General features: G+C 52.1%; 2 protein-coding genes across 8 annotated transcripts in view; both read right to left on the bottom strand.

Moving 5' to 3' along the window:
* Positions 1–12344, bottom strand: part of LOC144114757 (uncharacterized) — a 257525-nt gene that overhangs the window by 88379 nt on the left and 156802 nt on the right. The window lies entirely within an intron of this gene.
* LOC144116427 (nuclear hormone receptor FTZ-F1 beta-like) overlaps positions 1–12344 on the bottom strand; it is a 62680-nt gene that overhangs the window by 28315 nt on the left and 22021 nt on the right. The window contains exons 2-3 of the mRNA XM_077651171.1: positions 8600–8814; positions 7128–7347 (exon numbers count right to left, since the gene is read on the bottom strand). Coding sequence (XP_077507297.1) covers positions 7128–7347; positions 8600–8814 — 435 coding nt within the window. The remainder of the gene's footprint in view (positions 1–7127; positions 7348–8599; positions 8815–12344) is intronic.

Genomic DNA, 12344 nt, shown 5'->3' with positions numbered 1-12344 from the left:
TTACATTGAGCATGCAGCTACTATCCACATGTGGAGACTAGTGTGACTATGGCATTTACAGAAGACCAATATAAGCATCAAGATCTCGACGGCTGTTGGCTAGACAGTGACATTTCAAGGTCACTATGAAGCTTGCCTGCTATTAGGGAAGCTATTTTGCTGCAGAGGAGAAAAGATGGCCAAAGCTACCTGTTCTTCTCCTCAAGTGCATGGCCATACATTTCTTCTTGTAGCAGGTCATTAAGCAAAAGGGACACCTATACCTCCCATACATTTTGAAGCATATAGTGGTGGAACTGACAAGCTGCTTGTAGCAGATAAAAAAAGCCAGTTTCGTAGAAAAATTTCAGCTCTTGCAGCCCATAAGAATGGGAGTTGCAGCAAAATTTCAGTGTTTGATGCAGGTTAGTCCAGGGGTAAACTGCGATCACTGTAAAGGAAAAAATTAAAATCCTGGACCAAAATTCATATATAACAGCTGAGCTTAAAAAGGTTCTAAAATTAGCAAATAGAAAAAAAAGGCTGACCGCAATGTATTTTTAATCAGGGTGAAGAGTAATATGATATGTGAAAAAAAGACACAAAAATGCAAGATTGATATCTTTGAAAATTAACCCTGCAGGTACTATTTGTATTTTTTTAATTATTCTAGCTTAGCTAATGTACCTGCAGAGTAACATCAGAGGTCACTATCGAAGGGGCATGAAGTGGTGCATTGCTGGTGAAACGCAATGTGACAGCTAGAAAAACGAACTAAACGCGCCAGCTCGGGCTACAAGGTGAGCGGCACCATCCCTTCTGCGTTCCCTTGTTCTAGCAGAGGAATTCTGCCAAAATGCAACAAATCCTCCCCTCCGTTTGGGTCTGGACCCGCTGCGGTGGCTCAGTGGTTAGGGCACTCGGCTACTGATCCGGAGTACCCGGGTTCGAAAGCGACCGTGGCGGCCGCGTTTCGATGGAGACGAAACGCTAAGGCGCCCATGTGCTGTACGATGTCAGTGCACATTACAGACCCCCAGGTGGTCGAAATTTTTCCTGAGCCTTCCACTACGGCTCCTCTTTCTTCCTTTCTTCTCTTAGTCCCTCCTTTATCCCTTCCCTTATGACCCAGTTCAGATGTCCCCCGATATCTGAGACAGATACTGCGCCATATCTTTTCCCAAAAATTTAATTTCTATTTTTTTGAATTTTCCAGTTGGGTCTGGAAAAAAAAATCAAGTTTTCCTCCTTCAATGCAATAAAACTTGAATGCAACGAACCTCGTTATACCGAATTCCTCAATATTACAATGTTTCGCAAATCCTCAGCGCCATCCCATTGAAGCACGTGTATTTGAGACCTCCATGTAATGAAGGTGTTGTGGCGGTTTACCTTGATAAAACGAACTCACTATGCCGACTATTTGTTAGCGTCTGCTCCATTACGAAATTTGGCAGAAAAGTTTCATGACTATAAAGCCCGAAATGACATGAGAGGAACATCTACGATTGCAACGAGCGACCATAGTTGACATAATGCGCCGTGCTCCAGCGCCATGTGCGGATCTCTGCTGTTTTAACTTTTGGAATGTCATACCAAATGGGACTGCAGCAGTTCATGCTCAAAACCAGCAACAAATAACAGCACATAGCAAAAAAGACAAGGCACGAGCAGCACACATCTCTCGCCGCTGCGTAGTTGCTTGCATTAATCCGGCGCCAATTGCTGCGTCAAGAGCGGGGACCGCGGAGCGCGCCGGCGACCCAAGGAAAAGAGTTCTTTTCCTGGGGATACACAGCGGTGGGCACACCGAGAGAGGGAACATGCGGGAAGAAGCATGTGTCTTTGCGGCCTGTCCACTGGTGGTGGCGCGACTGCACGTGCTCTCCTCTCTCTAGCTTAGCAACGGTGCCGCCACCCCCCACCCCCTCTCTCCACCCCACTCGTAGCTGTGTTGCGCCAGCCACGGCGGAGGTGATGCGGCATCGGGAGGTGGTGGCTTCGACTCCCGCTGCCGGCCGGGTACCCACCGGTTTCCTCAAAATGTCTACAAGCTATGGCCCGGCCTGGTGCTCGGCTGGCTAGGGTGCATGGTATGGGAAAGGAGCCTGCGCCTTCAAATCCCGTCCTTGTGGGCTTGCAGAGGCTGGTTCGAAACCCACCGCCGGCAACCCACCGGTAAAAATGGGTACAAGCGTCCACCGGCCCGGCGCCCGGCTTCCTCAGGGGTGTAAGCTTGGAAGAAGCTCCACAAACCCCGCCGCGCCTTCCGGGGCAAATTCCGTTTCGAACACAATCAGCCTGCAAAGGTGGTTCGTAAGTTGAGAGGTCGCAACGAGTGTTGCGAGTTAGGTGAAGTTAAATGAATCCGTTCTGCGAGTTCAGCACATGAAGTGGTCTGGGCGTCCGCCTCGGCTGAGAGAGGTGGTTGTTTCGAGACCCACCGCCGGACACCCACCGGTAAAAATGGGTACAAGCCACCCCCAGCCCGGCGCCCGGCTTCTTCAGGGGCGTGTGCTTGGAGGAGGCTCCGCAAACCCCGCTGCGCCCCTTCGGGGGCAAACCCAGTTTCGAACAACACAGCCTGCAAAGGTGGCAATCAGCGCTGACATCAGCGTTCAAAGCATAACCAGGGCTGACAACAGCGTTCAAACACTAAGGTCCCTCGACAGAAGCGATTCAGAGTATCACTGCTTTCTGAATGTCCGACATTGTCAGAAAAACATTGGCAGTTTCGCTGATGATGGGCTGGATTGACTTGGCTGTCTGGGATCGCCTGCCGAAACGGAAGGTTTGGCTACCTGGTCGCAGTCTAAGTCTGCGACCGGGGTTGAAGAGTACGAAAGGTGCTCCCAGGCCGGGTAACGCTGGGAGGCGTAGCGTCCTCCTGTAACCTAGCGGGGGGCGGGCTTCGGCGATGAAGGCCCTAGGCGTAACGCCGGGAGTAGTTGCGTGCCCCTGTAACCCAGTGAATGGGGGCGACTGTCGTTGGCGAAGCAGGGAAGGGCTGTGGTGACCCTCTCCCTATAACCTAAAGTGAGAGAGTTCATACGCCATGACAGCTTAGGAATTGGCTGCTGTGGCCAAGTCGCAAGCAGATACGCTGCAGGAAAATCCCCGCTGACTAAAGTCATCAGGGGTAGGGGCGTCCCTGTGTAACCCGAGCCCTACCATCAATCGGGAGCGCTGCTTGGGTCTGCCCTCGGTCCCCCTCCCGAAAACCAGGGCCATCTATGGGAAACGCTGAGGCCTGCGGGCGTCTCAGTAGGCTAAGACATCGAGGGCGAAGCGAAAGCATAACTGGCGCTTGCGTCCTTGGTGTGTCTGTGAGTATTACCGCTGTGAGACCATAGGGGTGTGAGTTGAAGCCCACACTCGCGCTTCCCGGTACGTAGGCGGTAGGTCCTAGCTTAGTACACCAGGGCCGGCGTCAAATCCAAGACGCTTAATAAAACTTGGTAGAATCGGGCTCTCGCTTGGAGCGCGGCGCGAAGAGATCACCCGAAGTCAAGGGCGCTTCGGCGTCTGGCAGGGGTGCGCAGGACGAAAGCGCACCACGGGGAGTAGCGACCCCGCCTATCCGATGCTCCTGGGGTGGACCCAGGCACGACCGACGGGGTTGCAGTAGTTGGCCAGCCCGCCACGCTCGATGGGAGGATTTTCGGGTCCGTCGATGACCAAACCTAAATTGGTACAAGAGCAGTCTTTGGTGTGGGGGCCCACCAGTTATCGAGCGTGCTCCAACTTATGGGACTCGCTTCTCGGGGAGTGGTCTGGCGCCGGCCTACTCCATGTATGGCTGGGCGGAAACTCTTTGGCAACCCGAAAACTTCGTTCACAGTTGCTCTGACGGATCGGCAATAAGTTCCGCCGTCAACAACGTTAAATCCGCCTCGTGCGGTAGAAGCCCATTTGTGGCCCTTTTTTCTCCAGGTGGGGTCAAAGACTTATTTTCCAAGCATTTCACCCTAAATAAGCCGAGCATCAGACCAGAGAAAGTCTTGTACCCACTGTATCACCGGTGGGTACCCGCGGCACTAGGGATCGAACCCCGTACCTCCCGCATGCGAGGCGGATGCTCAACCACATGGCTACAGCTGCAGTTGGAATCCATCAGCACTATCGCAAAACATTTCTCTAAATTTACGACTTACGAATAATGGGATTTGCTGCAAATATTTTCAAGGTGATCTTACCTACATTTATTTTTTATATTGGTTTTCGTTCTGCATTATCCTTTCATGTCTTCTCGTGAAAACTGCATGTAACGAAAACCTGGATGCAACGAAAAATCAGTATCAGTGATTGCAACTGTTAAACCTTCTACATTATTGCAACATGCAGTGCTGACAAAAGTGCTTCCTTTTCATACAAAATGGGTTTTTGCTTCATTACCTATTAGTACAGCAAATGACACGAGGCTCACAGGAGCAGAGACACAAACATTTCAGTCTCTACTTATTACAGTAAAAACTGGATATAACAAAATCAAGAAAAGTCCCCAATATTTCGTTATATGCAGGTTTTTGTTACATCCAGTATTTGTGTGAAAACTCTGAAGGACTGTGCAGAATGGAAGCCAAACTGAAAAATAAATGTGGATGAAATGGCCTACGAAACATTTACCGTAAACCCCGTTACTCATAGTCATTAACATAAGGCATTTTGTGATCGCGTTGTAAACGCGAATGTGTCAGTCACCCCCATCATCTCCGCTATGGACCGCATGATTAACGCTCGACGCTTCTAGTACCTGTGGAGGAGCACCTGACTTTTAGGTTTACTTGTCTAGAAATAAAACAAAACAAAACAAATCTCACGCTCTACATGTCCGAAGAAACTGAGCGCCTCCGCAGTTGCAAATTTTGCACAAAATTTCGGACAAAAACAGATGACAGCGGCGCAAAGCATGGTGATAGTTTCCCGGCTTATTTTGCCTAACAACGATGCTGAACCGGTGCCTGTGCCTGTCCTCCCGCCGCCCCTTGGCATCCCGACGGCCCCGGCTTTCCTGACGCCCACAGCCCTCCCGGCGCCTCTGGCCCTCCCTTCGACCTCGGCTCTCCCGGTGCCGCCAGCCCTGCCGGCGTCTCCTGCCCTGCAGGTGTCCTCGGCCCTCCCGGCAGCCTCGGCACACCCAGCGCCCCCAGCTATATTAGCTGCCTCGGCCCTCCCGGCGGCCTCGGCTCTCCCGGTGCTGACGGCCCACTCAGCGGCCGTGGCATCCCGGCAACTGCGCCACTCCAGGCGCCTCCAATTGCCGCTACCTCGCCGGTGTCCTCCTACGTGTACGGCTTGGCGCCAGTGGCAAGGGGGCTACTCGTGCGGCCGCCAGCCACGTTCAAGCCAATCGCTCCAAGGCTGGCTGTGAGCGTGTCCCAGCAGCCCCATGCCGTCCACCACAGCCACTCCCCTGGCTTGAATCTCGCTGTGCCTGCCGTAGCCGCCCCTCTGGGTACCGGGCAGCTCCACCCGGCATCAGCTGCGCTAATCTCTCGACCCGAAACACACCTAGCTCCCTCTGCTGCACCATCCCTCATGCGCCGGCCATCAGCTGCTGCACCTGGACCACCAGCACTGTGAGCACTTCGCAGGCTGACCAGGCTGACCCATTTTCTTCACCTGCCCCTCCGCGTCAGTCGACGCCCTCCGAAAGCTCGGCCTCAACGCCAAAGACAGAGTCGCCCGCCTGATCCTCGCCTTCGGACCCCGGCAGGCCTGCACGACTCTATTCATACCGACTGATCATCTAGGTGGGGGGGGGGGGAAGGGGGGAGGGTGCCCTGTCGCGACCCGCGCGGCTGGCAGTGCGCGTGATGCCGAAAAGGACGAAGTGTTCCCAGCACGCGCTAGAGAGTGCGCTCGTGACCTTGGCCAGGGCCGGACGCTGCCGCCGCCGCTCCGCTGCTGTCTCCTCTTCGGCAGCCCTCAATGAATGTGGCCGCGGTCGCCTCCCTGGGCGACCTCCATGCGCTCATACAATATAACCGGTTTTCTGGCCTTCTCCGCATTGCCAGCCTCACGCGCCTCTCTCCCACTTCCCTTCCACCCCTTTGAACACAAATGGGCTGAACCATAGCTGTACGCCGCGCCACCCTTCGAAACACGAATGGACCTCGCCAACCCGCCGACAGCGCTGATCTGCTCGCTCGCACCTGGTTCTGCGCAGTTCTTACAACAGATTTGGTTGTTTTTGTTAGTTGATTGCGTCGCAGTCGTTCCTCGCCACGTGGTTTCTCCATCTCGTTTGAATCACCGCCGAAACGGAAGAGGGCTCATCCACACGCTGATTATCGGGCAACGTTGCTGGTGAAAAGAAATCGCATGGCTATCGATTTGGAGACTTAAGTGCAGTATCGTGAAGGACTACAAAGAGATAAGAAAGTGTGTGACTTGGTTAAGAAGTACGCACTATCGCAACCGACGGTATCGATGATCATCTGCTCCGCTGAGAAGTTCGACAACGAAAAGTGCTCCCTTGACAGTGGGCGCAAACGCGTTCGACAAGGTGCCTATAAGCAGGTGGAGGAGGCTCTATACGAGTGGATTCTTGGTGCCCGTGCCCAGAAATTGCCTATCACCGGGCCGATTCTGGCCACAAAAACTAAGCAGTTTACCCTGCTGATTAACAACATGGACTTCCAGCCAGGTGACGGCTGAATACAGCGCTTCAAAAAGAGGCCATGGAGAAGGATGTCGGCAATCTTCGCGTGAGGCAAGCAAGGCTGACGAACATGGGATTTTCTCATGCAAGCCAGTGAGAAGTATGTTGCGAGATGCTTGTGACGATTTCAGCCCAGTGTTTCTTCGGGATTTCTCAAGCTGAGAGTCAGCCGCGGCAACCTTCTCGTATTGTTTACAAGGTCCCTTCCGGGGCCACCAAAATGATGCATCGGTGAAGCTGGCATGTCACTTGCCGTCTGTGTCCTCTCTCAGCAGTTATGCTTTTTTTCGCACAACCCGTTTATAACAATTATGGGTTATAACAATGAAATTTTTGTGGCACTTGAATATTGTGAAGGAAATACAATTACAATTTCAGTGTCTCTACCCCTCTGTAAGCTTTAAAAGTCATAAGCTTGCTTGCAGGCAATTCACTAATAAGTGCGGTGAGAGCTCCTGGCGATGGCACTCCAACTGCTACGTACCTGTTGATCGAGTGTCAGGTGTAGGCTGAACCACGAGGTAAGGGCCAGGTGGCTCTGTGCTGGCTGGTGTGTATGGCACCGCACTGGTGCTTGTGCGGGACACTGAAAGATTGCGTAAGTGAGCTGCTGTTGGGGAGAGGCCATCAGCCAACCGATGCCGGCCCTGGCTTGGGCATTGAGAGGGAGAGTAGACTGCCTCGACCAAGGACACATTGCGTCCCTGCAGCGAAAACAGGCACAACAGCCATGGTACACAAAGGTGCCGACTAGCTCAAGCCAAGCTCCATGGTGTAGTAGCACTTTGCATGCAAAATACAGTCCCAAATTTAAACCTACTAATAAGTTTCCAGCACATATCCAGACCAACACTCAGGTACGGGCTTCAATCATATCATATGTAGTTAGTTACATGCATGCACCTTATGGCTTCAATTAAATTTCCAATATTATTCAAAAATTAGAACTTATCACCAGGCAAAATGAGATGAAGCAGCTTACCGCAACAAAGTAAAAGCTGATTTATTTGAACTTTCAAGGACCTGAAAAAACGTCGAGACTATCGAATTGTCCCTGAAAAACTGCCCATAATTGTTTGTGTCACAGTAAATATATCTGGTGTACACATGGGTAACTGTTGCTTGCTTTTCAAATGAAAACCGCACAGGAGCTACAACTTTTCACAGTTCCCCAAATACTTTACTGAGTGCCCACCATTGGAAATGTCAAAACTAGGATGCCGTAAAACAGTAAAAGCCTCCACGGTCTCTTTCACAGTGCAACGTGGTCGCAGTGGGTCACCTGACAAGCAGTGTCATCACATGTGAGGAGGCTTCACCCCACAATCAGCGGAGAGTGCTTGGCGAGCGCACATTTTCAGTACAGAGGAAGATCGAAAGAACCACGTGAACCAAAGCATGGAAAACATATCAGTGTGGGAACAGCGAGACGCCTTTTAAAATGACAAAGAAAATACTCGCAAAGTGCCAATCAGCGTCCGAAATGATGCCTGGCTAGATGGACAATGCGCAGCCAATAGCCACCATCACCACGGATAGGCGCAAAGCTAAAAAAATGGAACAGGGACACAATGCAGCTGGTCTTCAGTCTGGAAAGCAGTCGTCAGGATGACCACTGCGTGAAAGGAAGAGGTGCACGGGCAAGACTTCACCATGCAATTTAGGCTTGAGGAGGGCTACTTGGACCATCAATTGCTTGCCACTCACACTTCGACACGGGCCTCCCTTGGTAGCTTGACTGAATTAACCAATGTTTGTGTCCGAATAAACAAGCCTCCAACGCTATAGATTTGAATGGGCATCGGCCAAGACAATGCCGACAGTCTGGGTTATTCAGGTTTCAGAATTAATGGGGGTTGAAATAACGAGATTTTACTGTACTGTCAGAGTGCTGCCAAAATTTTTAATATACTGGTGACAAACAGGGAGGCGAAAAACATGACAGAAAAAACTAACCTGCAGAGGGCTGCTGGTAGGTGAGTAAAGGGAGCCATCAGAGGAGGCAGCCCCATGGCGTGGGGGCAGCCCTAGAGGTCCCCCCCGGCTACCCCCAAGAAGTGGACTCTGGCTGGGTGAGTATGATGACTGTGAGCTCGATGAGCTTGTGGGGCGTGGGCTCTCGCCGAACGGTGGTGGTTGGAACGCACCACTCCCACCCAACCATCCTTCTCCTGTGCAGGTGATGCCATGCAAAAAATGGACCTTTTGGTAACGCAGGGAACCGGGCTAGGAAAGCACACCAATGACTTGCCAAAGAGCATGCACAATGCAAAAACATAATTAATCGACATGAGAAGTGCAATTCATGGTTTGTTCGAATAAGATTTTATATGTTGAAAATTGAAAGCCGGCCCTAACTTCACTTTTGACCTCTGAACACCATAATGTATGCCAAAACTTTAGATGAGAACCTTCTTTTCTTATCATTTTAAAAAATTAAGAAAAGGTGTGAGCACATCAGCCACCAATGTTCCATGGCCATAATAACCCCAACAACTTGCTGCTTTTCTGCACTTGTCCGACTCCTTGCTGATAGTCATTATTGTAATCATGTCATAAAAAAAAGTATGGAAACAAAGAGGATAATAGACATCTAAATAAAGTATGATATTAAGGCAATATTTTGTAACAGGTCATTACTCTGCTACACACAGTGCTACATTTGAGTGGGTAGCATGTACAGCATGCTTGCAGAAAATTCAATGTCTAATAAATCATAAATGAAAACACTGTTGTTTGTACTATACATGTTAAACAGGAAAAAGCATACTAACAGTCACTGCACTACAAAGTGAATAATATAAACGTTTATATAGAGTTTAAACTGTGAAATAGTAGTAGTAGTAGTAAAGACTTTTATTCGACCATAATTTATAGGCCGAGCATGTCGACCGCCTGGGCGACCAGAAGTCGCTGTTCTTCTTCCCCTTCAGCGCCAAGCCAGTCGAGCCAGGTGGTGATGAATAGAAAGGGTGGGGGGAAGGAACCCGACTGCTGAGCAGCCGGGCAATAGAAGAGGCAATGGGCCAGGTCCGCATAGATGCAGGGGCAGTTGGGACAGGAAGGGTCCGATCGATAGCGATAGAGGAAGAGGCGGGACGGGGTGATAACTGCATTCATCTGAATGTGCCGAAGAAGGCGAGACTCCGGCACCGTGAGTGATGGATGAGGAGGAGGGTAAAGGCGTTTGTCGAGGCGGAGCTCAAGGTAGACCTCTTTTATGGTGCGGCGAAGGGTGAGCCTCCCACCGTTCTCCAAGGGCTTGGGCCAGGGGATCAACGGTGCCCGGAAAAGTGTGTCGCGGGCGAGCTGATGAGCCAGCTCATTGCCGTCAATCCCTGAATGCCCAGGGACCCAGCGGAGGAAAACGATGGAAGGCTGCAGTGCGGAGACCGCTCGTTCGACCTCCTGTTGGAGAGAAGGGGTCAGGGTGCGTTTCTGTATGTGGTGTATAGCGGCTTGTGAGTCTGAATAGACTGTGTACTCTTGGAGAGAGGGAAGGAGGGCAAATGACTGGAGGGCATGCGCAATGGCGAGGACCTCGAGGGACAATGCGTCTGGAGGGTGTAGATACGGCCCGCTGGTGTGGGTTTCAGGAGCAGGGAGGTGTGGATGGTACAGGGCGTAGCCGCAGGAACCTCGAGGAGCCACGAAGGAGGCATCCGTGTAAGCTACACCCTGGGTATCAAAGAGAGGGGAATGGTGCTGTGCGGCCGCGTGACGACGTCCGGCGTGCAGGACGGGGGACATGTTGGTCGGGAGGGGAAGGATACGAAGATTGGGAGCGGGGGTGGGAATAGGAGAGGTAAACGGGGAGATTGGAATGGGCGAGATACCCGCTTGAGTCAATAACCACTGACCCTGACGGGTAAGGGAAAGCCGGGCAAGTTGCAAGTCACGATGGAGACTGAGAAGAGAACGAAGAGGATGGAAGAGGCCTGTGGCAAAGAGCTTAGTGGTAGAGGTAGTGATAGGGAGGTTGAGAGCTGCCTTGTAGAGGCCCACAAGGGCAGTCTCGAGAGTGTTAAGTTGAGTCTGATTGAAGGAAGCGTAGGGTGCAAAGTACAAGACTGTTGAGGGCCAGCGCGTGGGCAACGCGGCACGCGTGAGCCTCGTGGAGACCTGAGCGTCGAGTGACCACGCGCCGCAGGAGGTGAGTTACAGAGTGGCAGGTGGGGACAGCGCGGTGGAGGGCTTGCACATTCTTAGCCGCATGCAAAGGGAAGCCAAGAACTTTGCACTGTGTGACGACAGGAATGGGAGAGCCAGAAAGGTGGAGAGAGACGAAGTGGTTGTGTGAGCGCTGGTAGGAGGAATGGTTGAGAAGGAGAAGCTCGGATTTCTCAGGAGCAGGAGAGAGGCCAGCGGTGGTGAGAAAGGAGTCGATGAGATCTAGGCCACGTTGCAGGGTGTCCTGTACGTGACCGGGAGAGCCAGATGAACACCAGAGAGTGATGTCATCGGCGTAAAATATATGATGCAGGTCGGGAATTTCAGCTAGCTGGGAGGCGAGAGGGGCCATAGCGAGATTGAAAAGGGTAGGAGAGAGAACAGCACCTTGAGGAGTGCCACGGGTGAGGTGGTGTGGGTTAGACAAGTGGGTATCTACACGAAAGCGAGCCACACGTTTAGAGAGGAATGAGCGGATATAGGAGTACATGCGGGAGCCACAATCCAAAGAGGCGAGTTGAGAAAGGATGTGATCGTAGCAAACACCGTCAAAGGCCTTGCGAACATCGACAGTCACAAGTGCGTAAATTTGAGTGGGTGTAGGGGACAGGAACGTTTGCTGGAGAATCAGAAACATGTCCTGTGCACAGACGCGGCGTCGGAAGCCAATGAGAGAATGGGGGAAAAATTCCCGTGCCTCAAGAAAATCAGAGAGGCGAGTCAGAGCCATTCGCTCAAGGGTCTTACCAACGCACGACGTCAGGGAGATTGGGCGGAGGTTAGAGAGAGAGGGAGGTTTGCCCGGCTTTGGAATCATAGAAATAAGGGAGGATGTCCAGGAGCTCGGCAAGCAGCCGCTCTCCCAGGCCTCATTGTAGATTTCAAGGAGGAATTCTTTGGCGCAGTCAGGAAGGTTACGAAGTGTGGTGTATGTAATGGCATCCTCACCGGGAGCCGAGCGTGTAGAATTAGCAGCCAGAGCAGATTCGAGCTCCCGGAGAGTGAAGCATTGGTCCAGATCGGGGTTAGGTCCACCTGAGTACACCGGGTAGGAGGGTGCCAGAGGGGGCGGGATGTAGAGAGAGGCGAGTTGATCAAAAACTTCGGAGGGAGTCCCCTGAGTGAGGGCTTTAGCTAGAGTGGGAGCAAGGGCAGGCTTATTGCCAAGGAGGGATTTAAAGAGAGACCATGTGGATCGCGAGTGCAGTGCAGAATCAAGGCCATCACAAAGAGCACTCCAACGAGAGTGCTCGAGGGAGGCGCAGTGGGCGACGATCTCAGCCCGCAGAGCAGTGATCCGGGAGGAAAGTTGGGCATTGTGTGGTTGGGAGCGAAAGGAGCGTTGAAGACGTTTACGGCGACGCCATAAACGGATAAGGTATGGATCTGGGTCCTGGATTGGGTAACGAGAGCGAACGCGACGGCTACTGGACGTGAGCGCTGCAGAGATGCGCGACGTCCAGTCGTCGTAGGATTGAAAGGAGTCGGAGGCGAGATTAGTGCGAAAAGCATGCCAGTCAGTGTGAATAAC

The sequence above is a fragment of the Amblyomma americanum genome, chromosome 1 (assembly GCF_052857255.1).
Source record: "Amblyomma americanum isolate KBUSLIRL-KWMA chromosome 1, ASM5285725v1, whole genome shotgun sequence".
NCBI lineage: Eukaryota > Metazoa > Arthropoda > Arachnida > Ixodida > Ixodidae > Amblyomma > Amblyomma americanum.
Note: the sequence above shows the minus strand (reverse complement) of the source record. Positions and strands in the feature narration are given on the sequence as shown.